The following is a 25,818-nucleotide window of genomic DNA, read 5'->3' as shown; positions in this document are numbered from 1 at the left end:
TTGAGTTTTGTCGTTTCCCGTTCCCGTACCCGTGCCCGTGCCCGTTTCCCGTTCCCGTACCAGTTTCCGTGCAACATAGCCCCTCTTAAACTTCATTATTATGGATGAAGATCAAAGTGTCAAAATATTATTAAGAAAAACGGATCGGATTAAGGGAGAACATTTAAGAACATTTTATTGGAACTTAACATATAAGAGCATGAGATTTGTTCTTACCAGATAGAAAGATGATAATATCATCTTCTTGGAACAAATTATTTTGAAATGCGTCTTGTCAGAGGCATTTCGTTTTGTTTGTCAGACGGAATTTAAAAGACACTTTTTTCAAAAAATTTAGAATTTGTACGGATCAAGTAGGAAACATAAAAAACCGTTTGAGAAGACTGCTTTATAGCAAATGATTTAATGAAGAAATAATTTGGACGGAACCTTCAAGATTTTCAAAGAATTAGACGGCCGTGTTAGTCTTTATCCACATGTCATCTTTTAATTGAGCTGGAGAGCTCGTCGGAACGAAAACTAGAGTGTCGTCTAGTCCAAATTTGTTAGGATAATTTAGGAAACTTGAATATTTAAGGGCTATTTCCCTCTACTCAAGTGGTTCTTTTGGGAATTTACCTTATTAAAAATTTTAATAGGAGATAAAGAATATGATTTTGCATCAAACATGCTTAAATAAATAGACAAAATGATGTATGAGATGAGATTCCAACCCCCAATAAACTAACATATTAAGTAGAAGCCTTCACGTTTCCATCCACTTAGCTTTTTACAGTCCACATGTCCTTCTCCAACACAGTACCAAATGTTGCAATTTAATTAAATACAACAAGGTGACTCAATAGTCAAATAAACAGAAATCCTACCGTTGAAATTTTAGAGTAGAGTGATTGATGAGAGAGAAACAAACAAAATGAAATGGGGTGATTAAATTTCCAGACGTTATTCTTTTGCTCAAGGGGTGAAGGGTTTGTGACTTCAGATCAGATTCAAGAACCCCATTTTATTCAAGATTTCATTTTTATGTAAGTATATGTTGATCTTCACAAAACCCTTTTTTTTTTTTTTTTTTGTAATGCCAAGAACTCATTTGGGTTTTGCTGAAATGGGTTTGTTTTTAAATTATTTTTTGTTTACTTTTTAACCAGATTTGCAGAAATTTTCTTGGAATATATATAAACGATTTTGGGTTTCGGAAAATCTAGGGTTTTGAGTAATTTTGTTGCAAATTTTTATTTTTTAGTAAAAAGATTTGATTTTTTTCCCCTTGAAAAAGATGTTTTATCTAATTTTTTCATGTTTTTCAAACACCCTTCTGAGTAGTCATTGTGAAATTAACATGTTTTTTTTGCTCAGATTTGAAGCTATTATTCTGTAACCCTAAATTTCTGCTTAATTTTCAACCTTATTCTTGATTTAGTCTCTTAATTTCTCTCTTTTGCAACATAAATTTTCTTACTTTGCTAATTGATGATTTTAGGTGCCAAGAGTATGTGTTAAGGGAGCTTAATCACTTTTCTTTAAAAAAAAATATTTATTTTTAAATTGTGGGGTTGATCTACTTTCTGGGATTTTCAAGATCCACAGCAATATGTTGAATTCTGAATCAAGGCGTTTATACTCTTGGTGGTGGGACAGCCACATTAGCCCTAAAAATTCAAAGTGGCTTCAAGAGAATCTGACAGGTATGTATGAATTATCATTTGTTTTTCTAGCTACTTTTTATCAATTATCGATTGATTATATCAACTGTAAGGTGTTAAAAATATGTACTTTTGAATTTTGCACTATTTAGGGATTTGATTGATCAAAATATAGGCAATAGAAGTATTTCCAAAGTTAATATTAGGGTCAATTGTTATTTTCAATAGAAACAAATTATGTAAATAGGGATTAGGTGAATAAGTTAGGATTTAATTGAGGGATTACAGGCTTGATTATCTCTACAAAGCAACAAAATTTTGTGTTTTGTTGTTGTTTCCTCTTATTTATATTTTATTCCTTTATAATAACTGTATTTGGATTATATCATTTACAGAAAAAAAAAATTAGCATCAATGTCCTTGCATCTTTCTAAGTATGAACATTTTTTTATATCAAATATTTTTGTAGGCTATATGTAGTTTTAGATTATAACTGGTGTCCACATTGCCTTTGTGAAGCTTAGAACATGTGCAAGGTCCCCCACCCACATTTGCAAACAAATATATTATTCATAAGTTCTACCTTTTTCTTTGTTAATTTCTATGCTTTTTGTATAAACCAATAATTTGTATGTGTACTTTTTGTAGATATGGATTCAAAAGTCAAATCAATGATTAAACTCATTGAAGAAGATGCTGATTCTTTTGCAAGACGAGCCGAAATGTACTACAAGAAACGGCCTGAGCTTATGAAACTGGTCGAGGAGTTTTACCGAGCGTATCGCGCGTTAGCTGAACGTTACGATTACGCGACTGGCGAGCTTCGCCACGCTCAAAAAACGTTACAGGCAGCTTTCCCGGATCAGGAACCGTTCATATTACCCGAAGATTCATCTTCAACCGACCTTAACGATCAAAAAACCGAATCTTTTAATTTTAAACTGCTTCTAGAATCAAAATTGAAGAATACCCGTGAGAAAGACGAGTGTGAAATCAAGAAGTTAAAGAAGGCGGTTGCTGATTTGATTGTTGAAAAAGATGAACTTTTTGTTAAATATCAAAGTAGTTTGCAGAACTTATCGAATGTGGATGAAGAACTTAAGAACGCGGTTGAAAAATCAAGAATTCTTGAAGAAAAAGCAAGTGAATCGGAAAAGGAAGTTCATATGTTAAAGGAAACTCTTCGATTGCTGCAGGCAGAAAAGGAATCGGGATTAAATAAACAAATGGAATATCTTGAAACGATATCTGATTTGGAGGAAAAGATAAGTGGAATGGATACACGAGCGGTTGAATCGGAAGCTGAAAGCCGGGATTTAATTCAAAAACTCGCAAGGTTAGAATCCGAAAATGACGCGGGTCTTTTGAGATATGGTAAATGTCTTGAGAAAATATCTGGTTTGGAGAAAAAGATTATTGAAACCGAAGAAAAAGCTAAAATGTTTTCCGAGCAAAAAGTTAAAGCGGAAATGGAAGTTGAAGAACTTAAAAACGCGCTTTTGGCATTAACTGAAGATAAAGAAGCTTTACGGGTTTTATACTCGGAGTGCCTTGAGAAATCGTACAAGTTAGAATTTGATCTCTCCTCTGCTCAATCGGATGTTGACCGCCTCACGAACGAGATTATAAATAGTACAAAAAAACTAAAAAATGTGGAAGAGATCTGTGTACGGTTGGAGAAATCAAACGAATCTTTGAAGATGGAAGCGAGTGATTTAGCTAAGAAAATCATGTTAAAAGATCAGGAATTATCTGATAAGCATGGTGAATTAGAGAAGCTTCAAAGCTATGCAAAAGATGAACATAAACATTATGTTCAAGTTGAAGCAGCACTTGAGACTTTAAAAATGTTATACACTCGGTCTCAAGAAGAACAAAGAAACCTTGCATTGGAGCTTACAAACGGGCTCCAAATGGTGAAGGATTTGGAGATTTGCAAGTCAGGTTTAGAACAAGAAATCGAACAAGTGAAAGATGACAATGAAAAGTTGAAGAAATCGGAAGTCGAGTTAACCGGGTTGAAGCAAATGAAGGAAAAACTTGAAGAGGAAGTAGCGTTGCAGTTGGGTCAATCAACCGTGATGCAGAAAGAAATCAGTAATCTGAAAGACGAAATCACCGAGTTGAATACGTGTTACGATTCATTAATGAGTCAACTCGAGTCGGTTGGCTTGAACCCCGAGTCATTCGGGTCATCAATAAAGTGTTTGCTGGATGAAAACTCGATGTTGAAACAGATCTGTGAGAAAAACAGTGATTGTGAAGCGAAGCTAGAAACCGTTATCGAGAAGAACAATGATCTCGAGAGTGTGTACGAGTCGCTTCATGTCGAGAAATCGAGTCTCGTTATTGAAAAAAGCGTTCTTTTGTCTCAGTTACATGTTATTACTAATAACATGCAGAAACTCGTGGATCAAAACACAGTTCTTGAAGGTTCTCTTTTAACCGCAAACACCGAACTCGAAGATTTAAGAGCAAAATCAAAGGGTTTGGAAGATGTTTGTGAGTTGCTCAACATTGAGAAGTCTAACCTTGTAGCAGAAAGAATCATGCTTGCCTCGCAGTTGGAAACCGTGCAGAAACGGTTAGAGATTCTCGAGGATCGGTTTATGCAATTTGAGGAAAGATATGGTGTTCTCGAGAGGGAAAAAGAGGCGGGAAACTCTCAAATGCTACAATTAATATCGTCTTTAAGTGTCGATAAGCAAGAACGAGAGAATCTCATTATTACTAACGAGAAACGGTTAAATGATTTGGAGAATTACGTTTGGGAATTTCACGAAGAGAATAAGTTGAAGAAAGAAGAGGTTCAAGAAGAGCTTGATAAGGCTGTGATTGCTCAGTTTGAAAACTTCATATTACAAAAGTTTGTAAAAGAAGTTGAAGAAAAGAACTACATGTTGTCGGTTGAAAACGAGAAACACGTGTCAGCTTCTAAACTGGCTGATAAATTGATTTCCGAGCTCGAAACCGAGATTCTCGAGCAACAAGTTGAAGAAGAGCTTCTGTTAGTTGAAGTTGAAAATTTAAGATTAGGGATTTATCAAGTGTTTTTGTCTCTCGAGATCGGGTCAAAGCCAAATCACGGGTTTGAAACCGGTAAGATATCGGTCGAAGAGATAATTGATAACATTAAAGATTTGAAGCGGTGTTTATCAAAAGAAGAAGATGAAAAGCAACGGGTGTTAATCGAGAACGCCGTGATCTTAACTCTACTCCAAGAAATCCAACACGGGTATCATGAATCCGAGATTAACAATGCGGTTTTGATGAATGAATATGAAACCGTAAAGGGTGATTTCTTGCGGGTTAAGAAACAGAATCTTGATCTTGTAGAAATGAATGAGAATCTTGGATTGGAGTTGGATATGTTACATGAAGAACTCGAGGAACGAAAGAATATAGAACATAATTTGACATGTGAGCTTCAAGAAAGAGAGAATGAATTTGAATTGTGGGATGCTGAGGCTACTTCTTTTATTTTTGATCTTCAAGTTTCCAACACGCGCGATATCTTGTTTGAAACTAAAGTTCATCAGTTGGCTGAAGTTTGTGAGAATCTTGAAGGTGAAACCGTGCTAAAAGATCGGGAAATTGAGGAAATGAAAAGAAAGGCAAGTGTGATGGAGGATGAAATCGAAGGGTTAAAAGCACAATTGCGTGCGTATAATCCTGTTATTGTTTCGTTGAAAGAGAATATATCGTCTCTTGAAAATAATGTTTTCACTATGGCTGCAAATCGTCTATCGAACAGTCGCAAATCCGAGGTACCTATTAATATTTGTTATAATTATAATTTGGGCAATACCACAATCTCAATTCTTACAAAAGTCGCTCAACAATTTTTATACTTTAAAGTCTCTACATGTTAATTCAATCCTGCTGTTTTGCTTACATGTCCTTTTTCTTTTTTTCTTATTTCACTTATACTTTTTGTCCCGGTTGTTTTTTAGAACAATTTGGATGTAACGGTTCCAAGTTGTTTTAATTTTTTTCCCCTTTCTCTTCACAGTTTTGTTCGAATTTAACATGTAAAAGGACTTTAATGTGTAAAGATTGTTAATAACTTTTTTGAGAAAGAAAACATAAGTTTTGTTGGTTTTATATGGTATTTGCCTCATTCTTTTATATGTAGGATATTATATAATATATAGATAGACATCTTTATCATAACTCTACACTTATTTTCTTAAGTATGTAATATGTATATTTATCATATTAAACAAAAAGTATTGTAATTACATATATAAGAGCCTCTTTTATGGCGAGCTCGCTCAGCTAGGCTCACGAACCTTTCAGCCCGAGTAGCTAACATAAATATTTGACTTTTGTTTGAATGCAGGTTCGGGATGTGGAAGTAAATGTTTATTACCATGATCAAACTGATTCCGGGTTCTTCACCGAGACTCCAAAACCAGTCGAACCAAACGGGCTCTCAGATTTGCTCGATTTCCAGACACGTTTATCAGCACTCGAAAAGGTAATCGTCGAAGACATAACCGCATTCGCCACCATCAAATCAAAACCCCTAAAACCCGAGACTGAAGAATCAAAACGCACCAAAGCCGAAAAGCTTCGCGCGAGACGTTACCTAACGCTCGACAATCTCAACATCACGAAACCCAAACCTGAAATCTCAGAATTAAGAAAACCCGGGATTCCAATCCGAGACATCCCACTGGACCAAGCATCAGACGGGTCATCATCCGCCAACAGCCGATCCCGGAGCCGAAGAGGGTATTTAAGGTCCGATGATATGATGATGGAGCAAATGCAAATCGCCCACCACGCGTATGAAACCGAAACGAACCCGAGGAAGCTAAAGCTACCATACGAGCCACAAATTGAAGATCTCGGTGTTGATAAGTTAGAAGTGGTATCAAATCAAGAATCCCAAAAAGGAAAGATTTTGAACCGACTCAAGTCCGATGCACAAAAGCTTGCGGATCTAAACACGACCGTTAAAGATCTCACAAGAAGAATTGAAAATGTGAAAAAAGGTAAAAAACCGGTCGGTGTTGATTTTGAAACGGTTAAAGAACAGTTGGAAGAAGCTGGGGAGACCATTTTACAGCTGGTCAACGTGAACGCTGAGTCAACCGCGAGTATTGAAAAAAACCCGAGTTTAACCGCTTGGGTGGAGCAAGATGACTCATGGAAAAGCTCTGAGAAGATCAAAAGGATGCAGCTGGAGGTGCAAAAGATTCAGTATGTGTTTCTGGAGCTTGATGGCAATAAGGGTAATAAAGGTAAGGGGCGGTTTTCGAGGACTAAAAGTGTAATTTTGCGGGATTTTATGCGGCGTGGGAAAAGTAGTGGTGGAAGGAGCAGACGGAAGCGGCTTTGCGGGTGCTTCACGCCGTCGCCGACGAAAGGGGACCGTGTTGTTAAAATGTAATGGAACAAGTGGTGGTGGCTATGGTAATAATTGTGAGACGTTTATGTTTATGTTTATGTTTATGTTATGTTATGTTATGTTTAGTACATTTGTATTTTGGGTAACGGTATTGTCGGATTTGACTGTTCATGTAGGTGCTAATTTGTATTTGAATGACTCTGATGTTTGATTATGCATTGTGTTTCTTTTCTATATGCTTATACCGTGCTTAAATATTATATCTGGTAATCTAGTACAGTGAACAGGTGGCCCCAAATATTTATTTAGGGTTGTGGTCTTAAACTAAAGACACTTGTTTATTCATATCCCTCACTCTTGCTTGTAAGGATCCCGACCAGTTCTCGATTAATCACTAGTCTCAACGCCACCGCCCGATTTGCTGTTACTACTGCCCTTACCCTTGAAGACACAGGTATATAGGGTGAACGAATTAAGAAGAGTTAACCATGGGAAGGGAAACACACAGTACTCTTTGGTGGAACAAGTCTTTGATACCACTATGTTGGTTAATAAGGCTTAAGAAGAATTCACAAAATGCTAAAGATATTCAACACCGAAAAAAACGAATTTCAATAGGGATAACAAAACAGAATAAGAACACTAACTAACTATAACAACAACCATACACAGTAAATCTCACAAATAGCAAAGGGGAGGGATGTAGAGAGGTTGTTTCCAACAAGACCCCGGCTTTAGAACAAACAACATAGTAGTAAAACAAATAAAATATGAAATGAAATGAAATAATATGTTGAGTAGTGTAGTAATGAGTACTAACGAAAGCATTATTTACACCGTGTATACATTGTGACTGATCGTGTTTTATAAAGATGATGTACTGATTCCGCCTTTACATCATTTACCGATCTGTTTATTGAAGATCGTTTGGACCTTACTTTACATTATAGACTCATTAAGGCCACTTATACCTGCACTTGGGCTCGAAACTTGTAACCCAGATAAAAAGATGATCTATAAGCTAGTATCATTGAAGCTGGTCCAATGCCTGCACTACCTCATCAGCTGTCGGTCTGTGCATGGATTCTTTTTGGAGGCATTTCATCGCAATCTTAGCAAGTTTCATAGCCACAGGCGGCGTTTAATTCCCATTTATACGTGGGTCCATGATTCTTAGGATCCCTTCCTTGCTCTTTAAGTATGGCTTAGCAAACTTGGTTAGTATCTGCTCATGCTGTGGGCGGTTCATATCAAGACAATGTCTCCCTGTCATGGTTTCCAAAAGAACTACTCCGAAACTGTACATGTCACTTCTCGTGGTTAAGTGACCTTTATATAAAAAGAACCATTCAATCAAGATTAGGCTAGTGTCTTGCCAAAAAGGTTAAACATGTTGGTCATAACGCTGCCCTGTTAGTTTTTAAATATTAATGACAAAAGGACAGTTATAACGTACATTTATTGATTCAGTACAAAGATTATAATGGTTCTTTATCAAAGAATCTATACATATGTAATAGATAGTGCTGTAAACAAACCAAACGAACACGAACAAGGCCTTGTTCATGTTCGTTTGTTAAGGAAAAAATGTGTTCACAAACACTTACCGAACGAGATTTTATATTCGTGTTCGTTCATTAAGGAAATGAATGTGTTCACGAACACAAACGAACACAAATAAAATCAGCAGAGCCTGGAAATTGAGACCAATGTATTCATCAATGTGAATAATGAAAGCCTGTAAACGAATTGAACGAACACAAACAAGGGCATGTTTGTGTTCGTTCATGTAAATTTAAATGAACACAAACACTTAATTGAACAAATATTTATGTTCATGTACGTTTATTTAAAAAATGAACATTTGTATTCGTTTATGCTCGTTTGTTTAGAATCTAAATGGACATAACTGAACAAAGATTAACAGACATAGTGAACACATATGAACAAATGCAAATAAAAACAACACACATAAACGAACATAAATGAAAACACTTAAATGAACACAAATTAAGAAATAAAAAACCTTTAAGTAGATGATGAGACTCATCTAGATAATATTTAATTATTTTCTATTAACACATAAACGAACATAAATAAGCAGACATGAACGAACAGAACATGTGTTCATGTCCGTTCGTTTAATTAAACGAACACAAAATTTTTGTTCATGTTCGTTCGTTTATTAAATAAACGAGCACAAAAGAACTTCCCGCCGAATGGTTCATGAATAGTTCACCGAATGTTCGGTTCGTTTGCAGGCTTAGTAATAGAATTATATGATTACTAGTAAAACATGTCAGGTTAAGGTATTATTATGTAGTGTTCCGTTGGCTTACCTGTGGCAATATATTCTGGAGCAGTGTATCCATCAGAACAGATAACTTCTGTAGAGACGTGACTTTTCCCGTCTTGCGGTGCGTCCTTAGCTGGCCCGAACTTATAAAGTTTTGCATTGTAGTTCTGAAAGGGAAATTTGTAAACAACAATGTAACAATGCTAAATTTAATATAAGGATAAGTGGAAAGATACCAAGTTGAGACACATACTGAATCCATCAAGATACTGGATGACTTGAAGCCACAATATATGACGTTTGCCTCTGAGCTGTGAAGGTAAGCAAGCCCCTTTGCAGCACCCGTAATGATGTTTATACGTTGATCCCAAGTGAGAGTTCCTAAGTAAGAGCCCCCTGTTACAAAGATGAGTAACAAGTAATTATGAGCCAGGATCAGATTTTATAATTAAAGAATAGACCATAACTCACTTCGGAATAGTTGGTCTTCCAGGCTGCCTTGACGCGTGAACTCATATACAACAAGTCTGTGGTAATCCTCTCGACAGTACCCGATTAAGTTCAAAACATTTGGGTGACATAGCTTCTTCCCTAAATAATCAAGTTCAGCCTGCAACAATGTTTGTAGTTTTCAGAAAACGGCTCTGTATCTGTTACTATTATATTTGTCTAACCATTTAGTCTTATAGTAGTTTACTACTACGTTTTTAGTAATTCTGTTTCGTTTCCGCTTTTTAATACATGTGTCACACATTCTATATGTAATAAATACTATACTCTAAATGTCAGCATCTCTATCTGAGGCTGAGATAGAGGAAAGATTCACACTCATCCTTATTGGAACCTATAGTATTTAGGATTTTAGTATCGAGCCAACGGGTCCAGTTATTGAATGGAAATGAATCCATCAACTACTTTATCATTTTACATGGTATCAGAGCCACCCACGGTTTTCTACCACCTCACATACTTGCCATTCTTGTTGATGACTGTCCATGTTGAATTTCTTCACAGCAACGACACTACGAGCACCAGGCTTGACAGCTGCAAGAGATGGCTCCTGGATCCACCCTTTAAAAAACCTTATTAGACTGACTTTTCAATGTAACGGTCCCATGAGCAAAGTTTCTAGTGGCAATTACAAGATCCTGATACGTGAAGCTCCTCAAATTTCCATTTGTGGTACTCGTAGCGCTAGAATCAATAAGTGGTCCTTGGAGAGAGGTTACATTTCCTGTTTAAGACCTCAAAAGACATGCCACATCTTGGTTAGCATTATACTTAGCATGATGCAAATGCTTAACATTTAACATCTTGAAACCCTACTAGTTAACGAATCACATACCTTCATCACTAAGGGTACCGGCAGATATCGAAGTGTTGCATCTGGACTCAACGTTGGCTGAGAAAAACGACAGTACTTTGTCAATGAATTTCCCATTGGTTAAAGAAGAATTTAGTCTCTCTTGCAATGAAAGTATGCCTTCGATCTTGGAAACAATCTCTGCCATCGTGGGCCGCTTACTTGGTTCACTATGTAAGCAACAGAGAGCTATTTGTGCAAAGCCTTTCATACATCTGTTAGAGATTTGTTGCCTGATTCTGTTATCAATAACATGATTGATTTTTCCTTTTTTAATATGGCGTTGAGCCCATGACGCTAAACTCCATTGATCTTCTTCGAGATTTGAATCAACCGCAGGCCTCCCACACATCACTTGAAGCAAAACAACTCCAAAAGAGTAAACATCAGATTTTCTCGTTAACTTGCCTGTATAGAAATAAGATGGATCCAGATATCCAAACGTGCCTTTGACACCGGTGCTAGCATTCACTGGTCCTTTGTTTGCAGGGCTAATTTTTGCAAGCCCAAAGTCTGAAATCTTTGCATCGAAATTCTTATCCAATAGAATATTGGAGCATTTTACATCTCGGTGTATGATTCCGTGTCTAGTGCCAGTACCCGTGTGGAGGTAGTCAAGTCCGCGCCCAACCCCTATGCATACCTTGAGCCGTTGTAACCAAGATAGGGGAAAAGCGGTTTTGTGAAGATGCTCCTCAAGGGTCCCATGGGGCATATATTCATAAACAAGAGACATCTCTGGTCCGTCATCACAATATCCAATCAAAGACACTAGATTACAGTGTCGAATCTGGGAAAGCATTTCAACTTCAGCTCTAAACTCCGTGAGTCCTTGATTGGACATGGAATTCAACTGTTTGACTGCGACAACACTCCATGACCCATTCTTGATGTGGCCTTTATACACCTTACCGAATCCACCAGACCAACGACCAATGCGAAGTTGAAGTTTTGTGTAGCTGCTCGGAGCTCATCGCGTGAGAAGTGTCGGCTTCTTTGGTCTACAGCTAGCATTATTAATTCTAGCTTAGTAGTTGTTGCTGCCTTGTTTTGGATGATGATAATAATGTTTAAATGCAAAAGTTCCACACAATTTTATGATCAAAGAGTATGCATGGTGTGAAACATAGAATTTACATCTCTCATTTCCTAGTTCCAGTTTCTAGGAAGATGCAATATTTAGTATGAAACTTTGACATAGAATTTACATCTCTTATTGCGTCGGTATTCCGACACCAAAATTTAATAATAAAATTATGTTGCATTGAGCCTAAGCTACTTATTACTAAATCTTTTTTTTTCCTTTTAAATATCATCAAATCCTTCAAATAGGCTACTGGCTAAATTCACCAATAAGCTGTTTTAAAACTCAATCCTAAACATGCTCCAAAACAGAACTTTCAAAGGATGGTGTAGTGCTAAACACCTTATTCCACTCTACGACTAATGGAGTTCTCGGATTTGAATCTTACTTTCGGTGGTTTCCAGACGTAACCTCTTGAAAGCCACGCGTCCATCATAAGCTATAGTTTACTTGATCCCCAGAGCATTGAGGTGTCCCGTGAGTTCTTTGATGCGTTCTGATAGATTCCAAAAAATTAATAACAAGATAGAGCATTATGATTTTTTTAACAAGGTCATCAATGCATTACAACATTCATAAGACTGCGCATTGAAATGTTTTGTGCATGGAAGGACTCAAAGAAGACATTAAGGTGAGAATTTTTAACCCTGTAACACTTTATTATGCCCACTGTCTTGCAAAACTATAAGTTGTGCTTAGAATATGTTTTAAGATTTCAACTATGGGTGTACATAGTTCGGTTTGTTGGTTTTGGGCTAAAACCAAACCAAAAACCGAAATTTCGGTTTTGGGATTTTTGAAACCGTTCAGTTTCTATTTTGTTGGTTTCGGTTTTTTCCATTTGATCTTGAAAATTTTAGGCTGAAAAAAAGTTTACCGAAAATAATGAATTTAGATATAAATAATTTTATTAGTCATTTACTAATTGATTATTATGCATTTGGTCATATTTGAGTTACATTAGATAAAATATTAAATATACTCGTGCAGTGTTCTAGCTAACGCGTTAAGTATCCTGTCTGGGGAGTAAGTGAATGAGACTGAAAAGGAATTGACGGGGGCCTACACAAGCGGTGGAGCATTTGGTTTAATTCTATGCAAAGCGAAGAACCTTACAAGGGCTTGACATGTCGCAAATCCTGTGTCTGTTAGGTAAGAGGATAGCAAGTTACAAATTTTGTCTCGGTGGTGCATGTATCTCTATTACTATGAATTTCGTAAATGAAGTAGTTAATGGTGGTTAATTGTGGGGTTACCATTATTCTTTTGTAGTGATGAATCCTGTATGTGTTCCTAAGAAAAGAAATTTGTTTATTTTTCAGGGTCTCAAAGGAGCGTGATTACACATAAGAACTTTTGAACGGGAATGGAAAAGGATGGAACTCTAGTTCCTTCGGATATGGTAAGATCTTTGGCACAAAATAAATAAGGTATAAAATATAAAAAATAAAAATTTAGAAATTTGGTTAGATTTTTCGGTTTTTATTAATGCAAAATCAAAACCAAACCATAAACTCGGCTTTTATAAAATATAAAACCAAACCGTCGGGTTTATTGTACACCTCTAATCTCAACCATTTAAATTACAAGTAGATGGATACCACAGGTTGCTAGCGAATTAATAAAGGAAATTTTTTTGGAAGACTAGAATTCGAATAAGATTTTACAGGATCTAATTTTGGAATTATAACAAAAGGTATTGCTAATGGTTCCAAACATAGGTGCACAAAAGAAAACTAGCCCTTGACCTTGGTAACATCTTTGAGACAATTTTCTGCCCATTTTGACCCCTTTTTTTCACCTTTTTAGGACCATTTTGCCCCCATATGTTAGTTTTACATAGACATAATTACAAATTTTGTCCTTTAAACAAAGCCAATTTACGATTTGTGTCCTTTATTTAGTTTCTTTGCAGGCGGTGTCCTTTAAACATTTTTTTCCTGCACTTTATGTCATTTACGCTAACTGGGCTAGAAAAACTCAGTTAAATATCATCACATGAGTCGCATGTGAGGGCTTTTTGGTCTTTTCGTCTACACCTGCAAAAAGTTTATCACCACTCCCATACCTCCGGTTTCCGGCCACCTGAACCACCACCTCCGTTTCCGGCCACACCTCCGAAATTCCGGCTACCTGAACCACCACCTCCTTTCACCACCTCCTTTTTCGGCCACGTGAACCACCACCTCCGTTTCCGGCCACCTGAACCATCACCTCCGAAATTCCGGTCACCTGAACCACCACCTCCTTTTTGGCCACGTGAACCACCACCTCCGTTTCCAGCCACCTTAACCATCACCTTCGAAATTCTGGCCACCTGAACCACCACCTCCTTTTTCGGCCACGTGAACCACCACTTCCGTTTCCGACCACCTGAACCATCCGGCCGTAACCCTATCGTTTAAAACCTCTCCATCAAAACCCTAGCCGTTACCCTAGCGTAACCGGCCGTAACCACCGCCCACCCAAATTCGTAACCCTAGTCGTCACATCATAGCCCCCTCTAGCCACCCACCAGCACTAAATCCACCCAAATCCACCACCACTACCGTAACCCACAGCCGTCGCCACCACACTCCGCCAACACCACCATTCTTGCCACAGAGCTCCTCCAACCATCCTCGGGTTAAGGGGTTAGTAATTAAAGGGGTTTTTTTGTGGTGGTGTGGTGCTGCGTCGGTGGTGCGGTGGTAATGGTATGGTGGTTGTGGTGGTGGTGGTTTAGAACTAAAAAGAAGAAAGTGAGGATGAAGTTGCAGACATAAAGAGAAATTGAAAATGCTTTTTTTTAAGTTAATTATTATATATATTTTCTTTTCTTTTTTTAAATTTAAGGATGCATTAGAATTACAATTATGCCCATCACATGTCTGACACATGTCGTACTTAACTAAGTTTTTCTAACCCAGTTAGCGTAAATGACATAACGTGTAGAAAAAAAATGTTTAAAGTACACCGCCTGTAAAGAAACTAAATAAAGAACACGAACCATAAATTGGCTTTGTTTAAATGACAAAATTTGTAATTATATCTTTTACATAATAATAATAATATTGGTTTCTTTTTGTTAGTCACAACTCACAACTAACACTCAAAAGACTCAAAACCACACTCGTTTACATACGTTCTCCAAGTATAAATGACAACATCAAACAACTCAAAGTTTTTAAGGCCGAACTCTAGGATGGCTTCAAGTAAAATGACAAAACATATTTTTTATGATGACAAACATTATTAAGATAAAGAAATTAAAATCACAATACATTTTCTTTTTGTTTGTCGTCTCGTCTCGTCTCGATTAGTTTTGGTTGCGGGTTCCAGACAATTGTGCTTCATTTTTAGCTCACATGAAGTTCTAAAGTTGTGTTAGACATGGCTTTGAGGAACCTTACAACCCTTGCATTTTGCAACGAGCCATTTCAATTTTGTCCAGATTCGACATAAGTCGTAGTTCGACCATATTTTTGGCTATCTCTTTGTTTCAAGTATCAAAATAATGTTTTCTTCATTTGTCATTTAAGCATTTCGGTTGAGAGATAGAGAAGTAGTGTGATCAATCATAAACGTCGGATACCTATTTATATTACGTTAGGAGGGTTAAAATGGTCAAAAACCAGTCTCTAACGGCTATACAGCCATTACAAAATGGTCAAAAACATTAAATGCACTAAAAGAAAAGAAGTTTCTATACGAGCCGGTCCTGAACCAAACCGGTTTCACAGGTTCCTGTTTTCCAGCCTCCAAACCGGTTTCTACCTCCAAACAGGTTTTGACTAAGTTTGACTAGGAGCCAGTTCAGTTCCAACCCGACCCAATTTACAATTATAACCCGATTTGTGCACCTCTGGTTCCAAGAATGATGTATATTGTCTTTGTAGAAGGATGTATATTGTCGCAAAGAGACATTCAAGAAACTCCATATATTTGGCTATTAAAGTAAAATAGACCAAAAATGATTTCAGGTTGATGAGAACAATAATAATAATTACAACATGAAAATGTAACAGCAACATTAGGTCCATGGATCATCCCAACCATTAGGACCCCCACTCTTCACGAAACCGATAATTGCGTCAACAGCTTCACCAACTCTATTCGATAACGAATGATTTCCCCATTCAATCTCAACTTTCTCTGCACCTCCCAGCGCTTTACACAATCTGTACTTCATAATATTTCAATCACAATATGTTTCTTTTATGTAAAAGAAAAAAATGGAATTAAAAGGATACGGGTCAAACAAGTTGAACTGAAGAATGTGTGTACTCCTTTAGTTCATAAAACTATCTAAACCAGTTAATTTGGAAAACTCTATTGATCTTGAACAAATATAATTTACTAATCACATGACATTATTTATAAAAAAAAAAAAAAAAAACTATGAACGAAATTTCTTAAGTCAATGGCAACCCGTTGACCCATTCCCAAAATGAAAAGTCAAACCATCATAATTCGTGTGTGAAGTTTGAGCACTTGCCTTCGCACTAAGGCTTTCTTGTCAACATAATCTGGAACATATTCATCAGCCATAGAAAATATAACCTGTATAATGCAAATTTTATTATATATGTTTGGTACAGAACTACAAATACTGCAAGAACTAATTAAAATCATTTATTCATTTGTGTATTTATCTAAGATTCTAACATGAATGTTAAAGTACATCATAGCTATGTCGTTAATATATATCATTATGCATATGTGTGCAAATCTATAGTACTTCATATATTATAAATTTCCACACACCTGTAGATTCAGTATACAAGTGATCTACACATGTAAACATGTGAATTTAATTTAATAATAAAAAGAGAAATCATTTAATCTTTTATAACTATGCACTTTAATTAAATTCTAATCATAAAAGAACGTTTGTGATTAGTTCTTATGTTATTTATGGTTCGGTATTGAGCCCTATACACACACACATAGAATCAGATCATTTCAGAACTTCCAAAATATTTAATAACTTTAACAACTCTTTGACAACCAATCATTTTATTTATTAAGTTTATATATTGAATATTATTTGAGGGCAGTTTTGTAACTTTTGTAATTAAATTCTAATCATAAAAGAACGTTTGTGATTAGTTCTTATGTTATTTATGGTTCGGTATTGAGCCCTATACACACACACATAGAATCAGATCATTTCAGAACTTCCAAAATATTTAATAACTTTAACAACTCTTTGACAACCAATCATTTTATTTATTAAGTTTATATATTGAATATTATTTGAGGGCAGTTTTGTAACTTTTGTTATTTATGATATCTAATTTTATGATTATATATATGTAAATTCGTTATTACACATATATGTCATAGGGTTATTGCACATATGTAAACACAAAATTACATGAAATATATGTCAAAACTACCCTCAAATATTATTAAATATATAAAATAAATAAATAAAAAGATTGGTTGTTAAAAGAGTTCTTTAAATTAAATAATTTGGACTCTGTAGAGAACCTAACCATGTATGTATATATGTATATGTATGTGTACATATATATACATACATACATGCATATACACAATTGAATGGTTATCTGTAATACTTATAATCAGTTACCTGGCATGGTGTATTACACATATGACCAAGTCGCTGTTTCAGTTGGTCGTCACTGAGATCAGAACTAAACATGTCATCATCACCCATGTATGCACACAGCGAGTGAAATCTGCACTATTCAGTACTTGTTTTACCATTTCAGTTGTTTACAGTCCTGATAAAACTTACAACACATTATAAAATTTTCTAGTTAAAAAACAGGTTTTAAATTCTGACCTATACGCAGTTATTGGGGAATCAGGATTTGATTCCCGGGGCATCAACTCGGATCCCCGACCTTCACCTATTAACTTTGAAGCCAAATCAATCATTCCGGCAGTTTCAGGCAGCGTTGCTCTAAATTCCCGATCACTAACTGGAGCCTGAACTAAAATTTAGTCGGTCTGTTATTTATTTAAATAATACGTAAAAGTATACCTGTAGAATTGCAGCACGAACAGCTCTAGAGCATGCGGAATTGGTACCCATGTAGTGAACAATATCCTATTAATAATAAAGTTAGTTTATGATTTGAGATGAAATGAAATTTGAAGAAGTAATAATATTCAAAAGGGCTAACCTGACAGCCTGTACTATGCCCGAGCAGCACTACACCCTCCGAATCCTCTTTGTTTATTAAGTGATTGATCAACTGGTCAAGCTCCAAAGCATCCTTTAGTTTGTCACAAATGTGGTATATCTAATGCGTTTTCACATAGATAAACGTAACAACTTTGTTACCAAGTGAAAAAAAGATACCTCTTTCAAGCTAGAGATGCCATATCCAGTGTAGGAAGATGAAAGTAAAAATTGAAGTAATGACCACTTTTCTTTATCCAACGCTATTGCGAGTGGCTCCAAATAGCTGCACAAACTTCATCAAGTTAAATAATTGAAGAAGTTCCAATGTGCATTGTATATTTAGTGTGTACATACATGATTCAATCAAAATGATTGAACAAGAATGCACATACATACTCTGTAGCCAAAAAGCCGTCGGTCAATCCGCCAATGAAAACAACTTGTTGTTTGTAATCCCCGGTCTTAAATGCAACCTGCATCATTAAAGATTCAAAGGAAATTAACATAATAATAATAATAATAATAATAATTCAGTTGGTGGGTGAGTGATATATATATATATATTCATATTGAATAAAGTTGCATACCTGAACAGGCTTAGGGCCGTACTTGAACATGAGACCATGGAACTGATTATGATTCTTGCGAACCATAGGAGGAACACCAGAGACGACCAACTTGGTGGCCATTGCCAAGTGGTCCGAGTGGAGATGAGGTTTTGATTGAATTCCAGCCGTGGCTGCTAAAGTTTCTTTCCCAACCGTTTTTCACCTTTTTTTGTTTTTTTTTGTTTTACTCGAGTAATACGGTTCTCAAACTATCTTTACATCTTTACATTTATACATCATCATTTACTTTTATATTTATTTTAAACTAATATTTAGAACCGCGCATTAGCACTCGGTTTTAAAAGCTAATAATTAGTCATATGTATATTCCACTATAAGCTATAATTTTAATTCTTACAAAACGAGTTAAGGTTGGCTAACATCTAGGTACATAATAATGCAGTCGTAAGCTGTATTTAGTCAAAAGTCTAGACGTTTAGTCGGAAGTCATCAGTCGTTTCAAACTATAAGCAGCTATTGACTCCTATTCAAAAACCAAAAAGTTTACAGCCCGCGTTAGTCGGAAGTCATCGGTCGTTTCATTCTCGGGTTTCCATCGGTCGTTTCATTCTCGGGTTACCATCGTTTGAACTGTCCAATAAGGGTTTTATTAGATTTCCTTTGTTAAAAATTCTACTTATAAAACATAATTAAGTGTGACATAACCTTATGATGAAAGCAGGTAAGCATAATGCAAGCACAAACTCAACATATAATAGTTCATCAGATGAAGCAATCCAATCAATATAAGTACACATAACTGATGCTAACAATAGTAAAAAAAATGTAAACACTCACTACAGGGAAATAAGGTATAACCCCTAAATGCCTAAGCTGTTGACTTTTCAAAGCTTGTATTTAGTGAATCTATTTGTTAAATGGTAAGACATATTTATCGCACTAAAAGTCAAAATATGAAGTTCAAAACAAGTTTGTATGACCATAAAAGTCAACATGTGCCTACTTGGAATAGATATCTCCAAAGATTTAAACCATTATTAACTCTAACATTCAACTTGGTTATTAGTTATTGGCAATTCAACTTCATGTGTAAAAAACCGACTCAAAATTGAACTTCTTTTATCAACAAACCCAGGTTTACTATAAGTTCAAAGTTACTGACTTTTCAATCCTTAAATCTATTTTGTTATATCTTATTTATTATGTAGTGTTTTTGCGCATCAAATATATAAAATAACTCACTTGATATATATAAAAGGTTGGGATGCTATACTAACCGACCGAACCGCGAGATGACTGAACTAATCTGGAACAGGTGACCGGATCCGTTATATAATGTACCACAAATCAATGAATGAGAATTTAGGGGTAGCTTTATGTGTTGTACTACGTTAGGATTAAAGCACACATGAAACTGAACACGAGCACGAAAGCAATAAACGAACACAAGGATTTAACGTGGTTCGGTCTAAACTGACCTACATCCACATGTGGCAACTAGGTATTCTTTATTGAGTAACAAGGACCTACGTCCAGACCGGGTGGGGCTTTGGTCTGGCCACCCTACACCCATCTGCCCTTTGTACTACAAGTAATAAATCGAGCCACACAAGGCCTACGAACCCAACAATCTCCCACTCGGAGGCCTTCAGCATTCTCGTCTTCACTCCTAATTGTACTTTTGTAATCCGAACATTAAACATATTCTAGTTGCCACCGACTTCTCATCAATTAACCTTAAGGCCCGTTGAAGCTCCTCGGAGCTCCAACACGTTAGTCACGCCTAAACCTGCCCCTGACCCGTTCTCTGTCCCTACCAGCTCTCACTGTAACGAACTACCGAATCCTGAGAAATCCCGAGAACCAACACTCTCCATATTCAGCAAGCTATCCACTTGAGAGACGTTTACAGCTGGAATATTGGTTTTCTTAATCCACTTTCGATCTGGAATCGTAACTGAAACACGACCTATGCTCCCACTGTCACGAATCTTCATTTTGGATCTGGGTTTGTTACTTGAAAAATGAAACTTCGTCTGCCCACGAGATTTCGTGAACCGAATTTTGTCTTTCCCCAAAGATCCAATCAATTCGGTGACATATCGACCATATACAACGAACCTATTTTCTTGCCATGAGCAACCACAAGATTCCTTTTGACTAATTTCCACTGACCATTCCCAAACTTAAAATGGTGCCCTTGGTCATTCAGCTGCCCAACGTGAATCAAGCGTTTCTTTAAACTTGGAATAGCCCTGATGTAACATCCAGAAAATTTCGATCCAAATTTGATAACTTAGTAAAGTTGAAGGATCAAAATTATTCTAAAAATAAGTAATAAGAAAGTTTAAATAAAGAAAATAAGATCATTTGATAAGGGAATAAAAATATTCCTTAAATAATGTCATCTTATATTAAGGATATGGAATAAGAAAATTCCATCCCACATGGAAAGATGCAAGAAAGTGGAAGCATTCCACTTGGGTATAAATAAGGAAAATGGAATCCATCCCACATGGAAAGTAGTAAAGATTTGTAAGCTCTTTATAAAGAGAAAAAATTCCATATTAATATTCTTTTATGTCTAGCATGCATCCAGAGGTCCTAGCGAAGGGTGCGAAGTACCCGACGCGCACGGGCTCAGGCGAAGGGTGATGGGCGCAATGTGGCGCTTAGATGGTGCACTTTGCACTTTACACGCTCTCGTCGTCGCGAGCAGCTTGAGAGCCGCCTTATTATTTTTGAACAATGGGGGTTAGACCCAGATGTGACAAGCTAACAAAAGACAAGGGACCAAAAGTGAAAATTTTGAATTCAGGAAGCCATCGCGCTACGAGATGAGCCCAGGACAAAGGTCATCGCGTATCGCGATGGACCTTGATGACTCAACAGGACACGTGTCAGCTTGTGGTATGGCGGCGGAGAAAATGCGGCACCGCGATACGCGACGGGATTTCCAAGACCCATCACGATGGGTTGCGAGATCAGCCTATAAATAGGGATTCATGGCATCTCATTTTCTCACACCAATTCTCTTTCTCTCTCTAGAATTACTCTCTCTACCTCGGTTTTCGTACCACGACCCGAAGTTCTTCACCTCGTAATCCGTGCCATATACCGACGGTACCTCGAAGTGCGTGCCACCCGAAAATAACCCGACAATCTATCTCGAAGTACGTGCACAACACGACGACCACCATATGTCGCCTTGTTTTGCGTGCCAAGCATCTTTTTGCATGCCGAGTATCGTAGTGCATGCCAAGCTCTGAGATTCCGACAGTCTAAGCTTTAGAACGCGATAGAGAGTGGAAGTGCTGCTCGATCAATCTTAGTAATAGATATTTGAATACCCGTGATAGGTAGGGGTTCTGCCTAAGTCATTATTTTATTATTATTATATGGCTTAGACCATAGTCAGGGATATAGCCCAAACCTTGATCATAAATATGTTTACATAAGCTTTAAACATACAAAGGAATATAGCAATTTTTCTTTACAATTAAGAAAAACAGAATTTTTCATTCACGAGGATATAGTCAGATTATAGTTTCTTCACGATCAAGAAACATAGCATTTTACATACATGAAATATAGTTAAAACAATGTTTCTTTATGATTAAAAAACATAAGATTTTACATTTAAAGTTAGCAGTCAATGAATGTTTCTTCTTGAAAAAGAAACAAATTGTAGATGTTTCTTCATGAAGAAGAAACTCAGTATTTGATTGGTAAATAAACCAAAAGACTACAGGTCTCAATATTTCATTCAAACAAATGATCAATCAAGGTTTAAAGCTATCAAAACCAGACAAAAGGCCTGTAGCCGGATCAAGAGACGATCCGGATATTTATATAAACCTATTTTATAATAGGTCAATCATCAATCAATCAATCATTCACAGTCAATGTTTCAAACGAGATCACCATATCATTCAGAACAGACAATCACAGGTGAATACGTTAACCTTTTCAATAAGTCAAAACATATTTATACTCGATAAGATGAACGGGTGTTTGTCTTAAACGAGTCAATCAACGTTTACATGAGATTACGTGATCTCTAAAACGTTAAGATAGAAAATACAAGCAACTCAGACTGATTACACATGTGTCTGGATCCAAACATAAATGTTCAGCCTAATTAGTCAAAGGCCAGGTGGCCACGGGCTAACGGTCATAACTACTTCTCCTTGCAGGGGCTACATAGCTTGAGAGAACACTTGTGTGTGTGTAAGGTAGTGGTACAAATCCCAGAAGTAGAAATGCTTCTGCTGAGTGTACAGAAAACTATAATTGTATTGTAACTATCATTCAAATGTTTTATAGAGTCATACGTATTCACCAGCATATAGCTGACGTATTTTTCCCCACATTTCAGGGAAACAGATTTAGCATAGGTAGCAAGGAATATAGTCATTCGTGAATATAGACGCTCGAAAGGTAGAGATGACTCAGTTTTAAATTATCAAAATATTATAAACAAGATTTCAAACATGATTTATAAATCAAACACTTGGGTACTTATTAACCGAGAGTTTTTCAAATAAATTAATATTTTAGTATAACCAAAGTCTTCCGCTAAAATAAACCGCAACTCTGATGTATTTACAAAACCGGTACCAACTATTGGTCATACGCCTAGGCCCTAAGCAGGGGTGTGACAGGTGGGTATCAGAGCTATCGATCTTAGCGAATTAGGTATTTAATCATGCCCAGGCTTTGATCAGAGATAGATATCAATCTTATAAATAAGAGCCATCGGTTTCAACGAATTAGGTATTAACATATTAGTACCTAAGGTTTAACTACTTGTTGAGTAAAGTAGGGATAAGCAAAGATTGAAAGTTTACATATTCCTAAAGATAATCTGTACAAACTACTTTGGGCATATACGCCAAGTAGCTAGACATTCAATCACTACACTTGAATCTGAATCATCAGATATGGCTAGTAATTATAGCTATTATACAAGCTTTATCTGTCAAGAACAATCGACAAGTTCCTAAATTGCCATATGAAGGTCAACCGAAGTATCTTCACGACAATCAATCTTATTACAGAAATATTAGTAACATAAAACTAGATATTTAACTGAAAAATATCTAAACTTCAATAACAGAATATTCAAATATTACGACTGTATGGATAAGATAGGAACATAATCCTACTTCTAATCAAACCTCGCAAAGATGTTCGATCACAATAGTTATACCAGTCGACCTCGATCCGGTAAAGGAAAAGGATGCATTGGAACGTCTCTACTCCCAATTCCTATATCTAGTGATGAAGATTCATGCCAGACAACAACGGAAGAAGATTCTAATTTATTCGACTCTAACATCCCATTAGCTCAGATAATTCCAAAGGAGCATGGAGAAGGATCAAGTAGATTAAAGAAAACAATATTGTCAAAGGGAAAAAGAGTAATGACTAATTCAGAAGATAATCATCGTGAACAACAATATTTCGAGTATCCGGCATTTCAAAATCCTTCTTTCGCTCACACTCAAAGAGAATACTGGAATATGGATCAAAATTCCTTAAAGGGAATGTATGACATTGAAGATAATTCAATTCATTACGAAATCAATGTCACAAAATTAGCAGAAGCAATGCTTAAGGAAGAAATGGAAAACAAGGAAGGACAAAGAGAATATGAGACAAGTAAAAACATTAAGAAGGAATACAAAATCAAGAAATTGACCATTCGCTGGAAGAAGTAGACAATAAGATCTTAATAATTGTAATCAGTATAGTAATAGTAGTTTTGTACATTCTTGCTACTACAACATAAATAAAAGATATGTTTTACTTTCTTCGAAATACTAAACTTATCTTTAAATTATGTCAAGGAATAGAAAACATAAAGAGTAATTTTCCCAACAACATCTGGAAGGAAGAGAATGCCAGTTTAGGGAAAAGTCCAGGTGGACAAATTCCAAAGGATAAATAACTTCAAGTCAATGCCAAAGAAATATTTAGTAAAAGATACATAACTAAACCTAGAAAGAGAATTAGAGATATTCTCATGGGTTGTCTGTACACAAGGTATGTACTAACCATTTTAAGAACATACAATGAAAGACAAAGTAATTATATCTCTGTAGAACCGTATCAAGCATCATTAAGATATCCGGAAAAATACTATGGTAATTATGAGATGTATGGATATATCATCTTATACAAGAAATAAACATATGGATTATGCTCAACACAAGACAGATAACCTCAAGGAAAAGCTAGTTAAGGTCAGAGAAAAGTTAGAAATGAATTTCTCTAAGAATACGGCAAACTTATAATCAAGAGATTTCTTATACTTGTAGCATTAAGTTCACATAGTTTATCATCAGTATATAAGTTTCTTTCATACTCAGAATGTTGAACCTAAACAGTCAAGCAAATAACGAAGAAGTTTCCAATCAAAGAAGCAATTAGAACATGACACAACTTGACCATGAGATTCCTAAACAATATTTAGTCAAGATATAATAGAAAATTCATGACACAATGACTCCTCTTATCGATATAATGAAAGGAGAAATATACACAATTGAACATTCAAATAAGGTCGTTAGAACCCATCCATACCGAAATCTTCACATCATGATAAAAGCATTCATAATCTCAATGCTAATAGTAGATTCAATAATAAGCTCAAGAACTATTTAGTAATTCAAGGTTGCAGTTTTAAGGATTTCAAAACCTATGAACCAAAAGAATTTTATGGAAACCAAGGTGTTATATCAACTTTACGATGGCTTGAGAAGATCGAGCCCATCGTCATCATTAGTCAATATACTGAAATTCAAAAGATTCAGTACGCATCTTTGAAATTCAAAGGTGAAGCTCTAGAATGGTGGAACATTCTAATCATGAGAAAGGGGTAGAGAAACTTTGTATCAAATGAAATGGGAAGCACTTAAAGAACTCATATTACAACAGTATTGCCCCATACCAGAAGTCAATCATACTCAAACTAAGATGGATGCCATAAATCTCATAGAGTACAGTACTAAGTTTTTCGAATATTTCCAATCAATTCCGCGTTTAAATGATTCAGAATACAACAAAGTTATTCAATACATATATGGGTTACCCAAAGAGATCGGAGATATAATAGAAACCCATATGCCACAAACTACCTCCTCGACCATGGAATTGGCCAGATATTTGATCAGTTATATAGTAAGAAATACGAAGGTTAAGAGAAAAATAATATCAAAAAGAAAAAAAAGCAACAATCAAACAAATGAAGAAGAACAACAAGGAGCATCTGGCAACCCAGAATAAAAGTAAACAAGAGGATAAGAAATAGATAGTTAGCTCTTGTAAACCGTTTACTCGTGCTTAAATGAGAAGAAAAAGGGT

At 36.0% G+C, this 25,818-nt stretch overlaps 4 protein-coding genes across 4 annotated transcripts; 1 reads left to right on the top strand and 3 right to left on the bottom strand.

The window, feature by feature from the left end:
- Positions 1-758: 758 nt before the first annotated feature.
- On the top strand, positions 759-7,089 carry LOC143572109 (protein NETWORKED 1A-like). Its single transcript, XM_077057354.1, has 4 exons — positions 759-1,025; positions 1,481-1,685; positions 2,292-5,410; positions 5,986-7,089. Exons 2-4 carry the CDS (start codon positions 1,592-1,594, stop codon positions 7,039-7,041), a joined length of 4,269 nt encoding a protein of 1,422 aa, XP_076913469.1. The 5' UTR covers positions 759-1,025; positions 1,481-1,591; the 3' UTR covers positions 7,042-7,089.
- An 854-nt stretch (positions 7,090-7,943) lies between these two features.
- LOC143572108 (putative serine/threonine-protein kinase PBL10) lies at positions 7,944-10,374 on the bottom strand. The gene is made up of 5 exons (XM_077057353.1): positions 10,266-10,374; positions 9,767-9,905; positions 9,549-9,691; positions 9,339-9,462; positions 7,944-8,328 (listed from the first exon to the last, which is right to left on the bottom strand). The coding sequence occupies exons 1-5, from the start codon at positions 10,290-10,292 to the stop codon at positions 8,141-8,143; spliced, it is 621 nt and encodes a 206-aa protein (XP_076913468.1). The 5' UTR covers positions 10,293-10,374; the 3' UTR covers positions 7,944-8,140.
- LOC143572107 (receptor-like protein kinase FERONIA) lies at positions 10,353-11,502 on the bottom strand. Its single transcript, XM_077057352.1, has 2 exons — positions 10,641-11,502; positions 10,353-10,529 (listed from the first exon to the last, which is right to left on the bottom strand). The coding sequence occupies exons 1-2, from the start codon at positions 11,500-11,502 to the stop codon at positions 10,369-10,371; spliced, it is 1,023 nt and encodes a 340-aa protein (XP_076913467.1). The 3' UTR covers positions 10,353-10,368.
- A 4,135-nt stretch (positions 11,503-15,637) lies between these two features.
- Positions 15,638-18,605, bottom strand: LOC143572105 (UPF0613 protein PB24D3.06c-like). Its single transcript, XM_077057351.1, has 9 exons — positions 18,469-18,605; positions 18,278-18,354; positions 18,059-18,164; positions 17,880-17,972; positions 17,738-17,803; positions 17,537-17,682; positions 17,321-17,429; positions 16,220-16,284; positions 15,638-15,902 (listed from the first exon to the last, which is right to left on the bottom strand). Exons 1-9 carry the CDS (start codon positions 18,568-18,570, stop codon positions 15,755-15,757), a joined length of 912 nt encoding a protein of 303 aa, XP_076913466.1. The 5' UTR covers positions 18,571-18,605; the 3' UTR covers positions 15,638-15,754.
- Between the last annotated feature and the right edge of the window lie 7,213 nt (positions 18,606-25,818).

This window comes from Bidens hawaiensis, unplaced genomic scaffold (genome assembly GCF_021521415.1).
Source record: "Bidens hawaiensis isolate Kalapana, Puna unplaced genomic scaffold, B.hawaiensis_p1.1 tig00025749_1, whole genome shotgun sequence".
NCBI classification, from domain to species: domain Eukaryota; kingdom Viridiplantae; phylum Streptophyta; class Magnoliopsida; order Asterales; family Asteraceae; genus Bidens; species Bidens hawaiensis.
This window is presented reverse-complemented; position numbering and strand designations above follow the sequence as displayed.

Coding starts and splice junctions, on each gene's coding strand:
- LOC143572109 (XM_077057354.1), top strand. CDS start 1,592: ATGTTGAATTCTGAATCAAGGCGTTTATACTCTTGGTGGTGGGACAGC. Junction 1,686..2,291: donor GCTTCAAGAGAATCTGACAG/GTATGTATGAAT, acceptor TACTTTTTGTAG/ATATGGATTCAAAAGTCAAA. Junction 5,411..5,985: donor CGAACAGTCGCAAATCCGAG/GTACCTATTAAT, acceptor GTTTGAATGCAG/GTTCGGGATGTGGAAGTAAA.
- LOC143572108 (XM_077057353.1), bottom strand. CDS start 10,292: ATGGACAGTCATCAACAAGAATGGCAA. Junction 9,906..10,265: donor GTCATCAACAAGAATGGCAA/GTATGTGAGGTG, acceptor ACATTGTTGCAG/GCTGAACTTGATTATTTAGG. Junction 9,463..9,548: donor CCAGTATCTTGATGGATTCA/GTATGTGTCTCA, acceptor TTTCCCTTTCAG/AACTACAATGCAAAACTTTA.
- LOC143572107 (XM_077057352.1), bottom strand. CDS start 11,502: ATGTCCAATCAAGGACTCACGGAGTTTAGAGCTGAAGTTGAAATGCTT. Junction 10,530..10,640: donor CGGTACCCTTAGTGATGAAG/GTATGTGATTCG, acceptor GGTCTTAAACAG/GAAATGTAACCTCTCTCCAA.
- LOC143572105 (XM_077057351.1), bottom strand. CDS start 18,570: ATGGCCACCAAGTTGGTCGTCTCTGGTGTTCCTCCTATGGTTCGCAAG. Junction 18,355..18,468: donor ACGGCCCTAAGCCTGTTCAG/GTATGCAACTTT, acceptor TTAATGATGCAG/GTTGCATTTAAGACCGGGGA. Junction 17,804..17,879: donor GGCATAGTACAGGCTGTCAG/GTTAGCCCTTTT, acceptor TATTATTAATAG/GATATTGTTCACTACATGGG.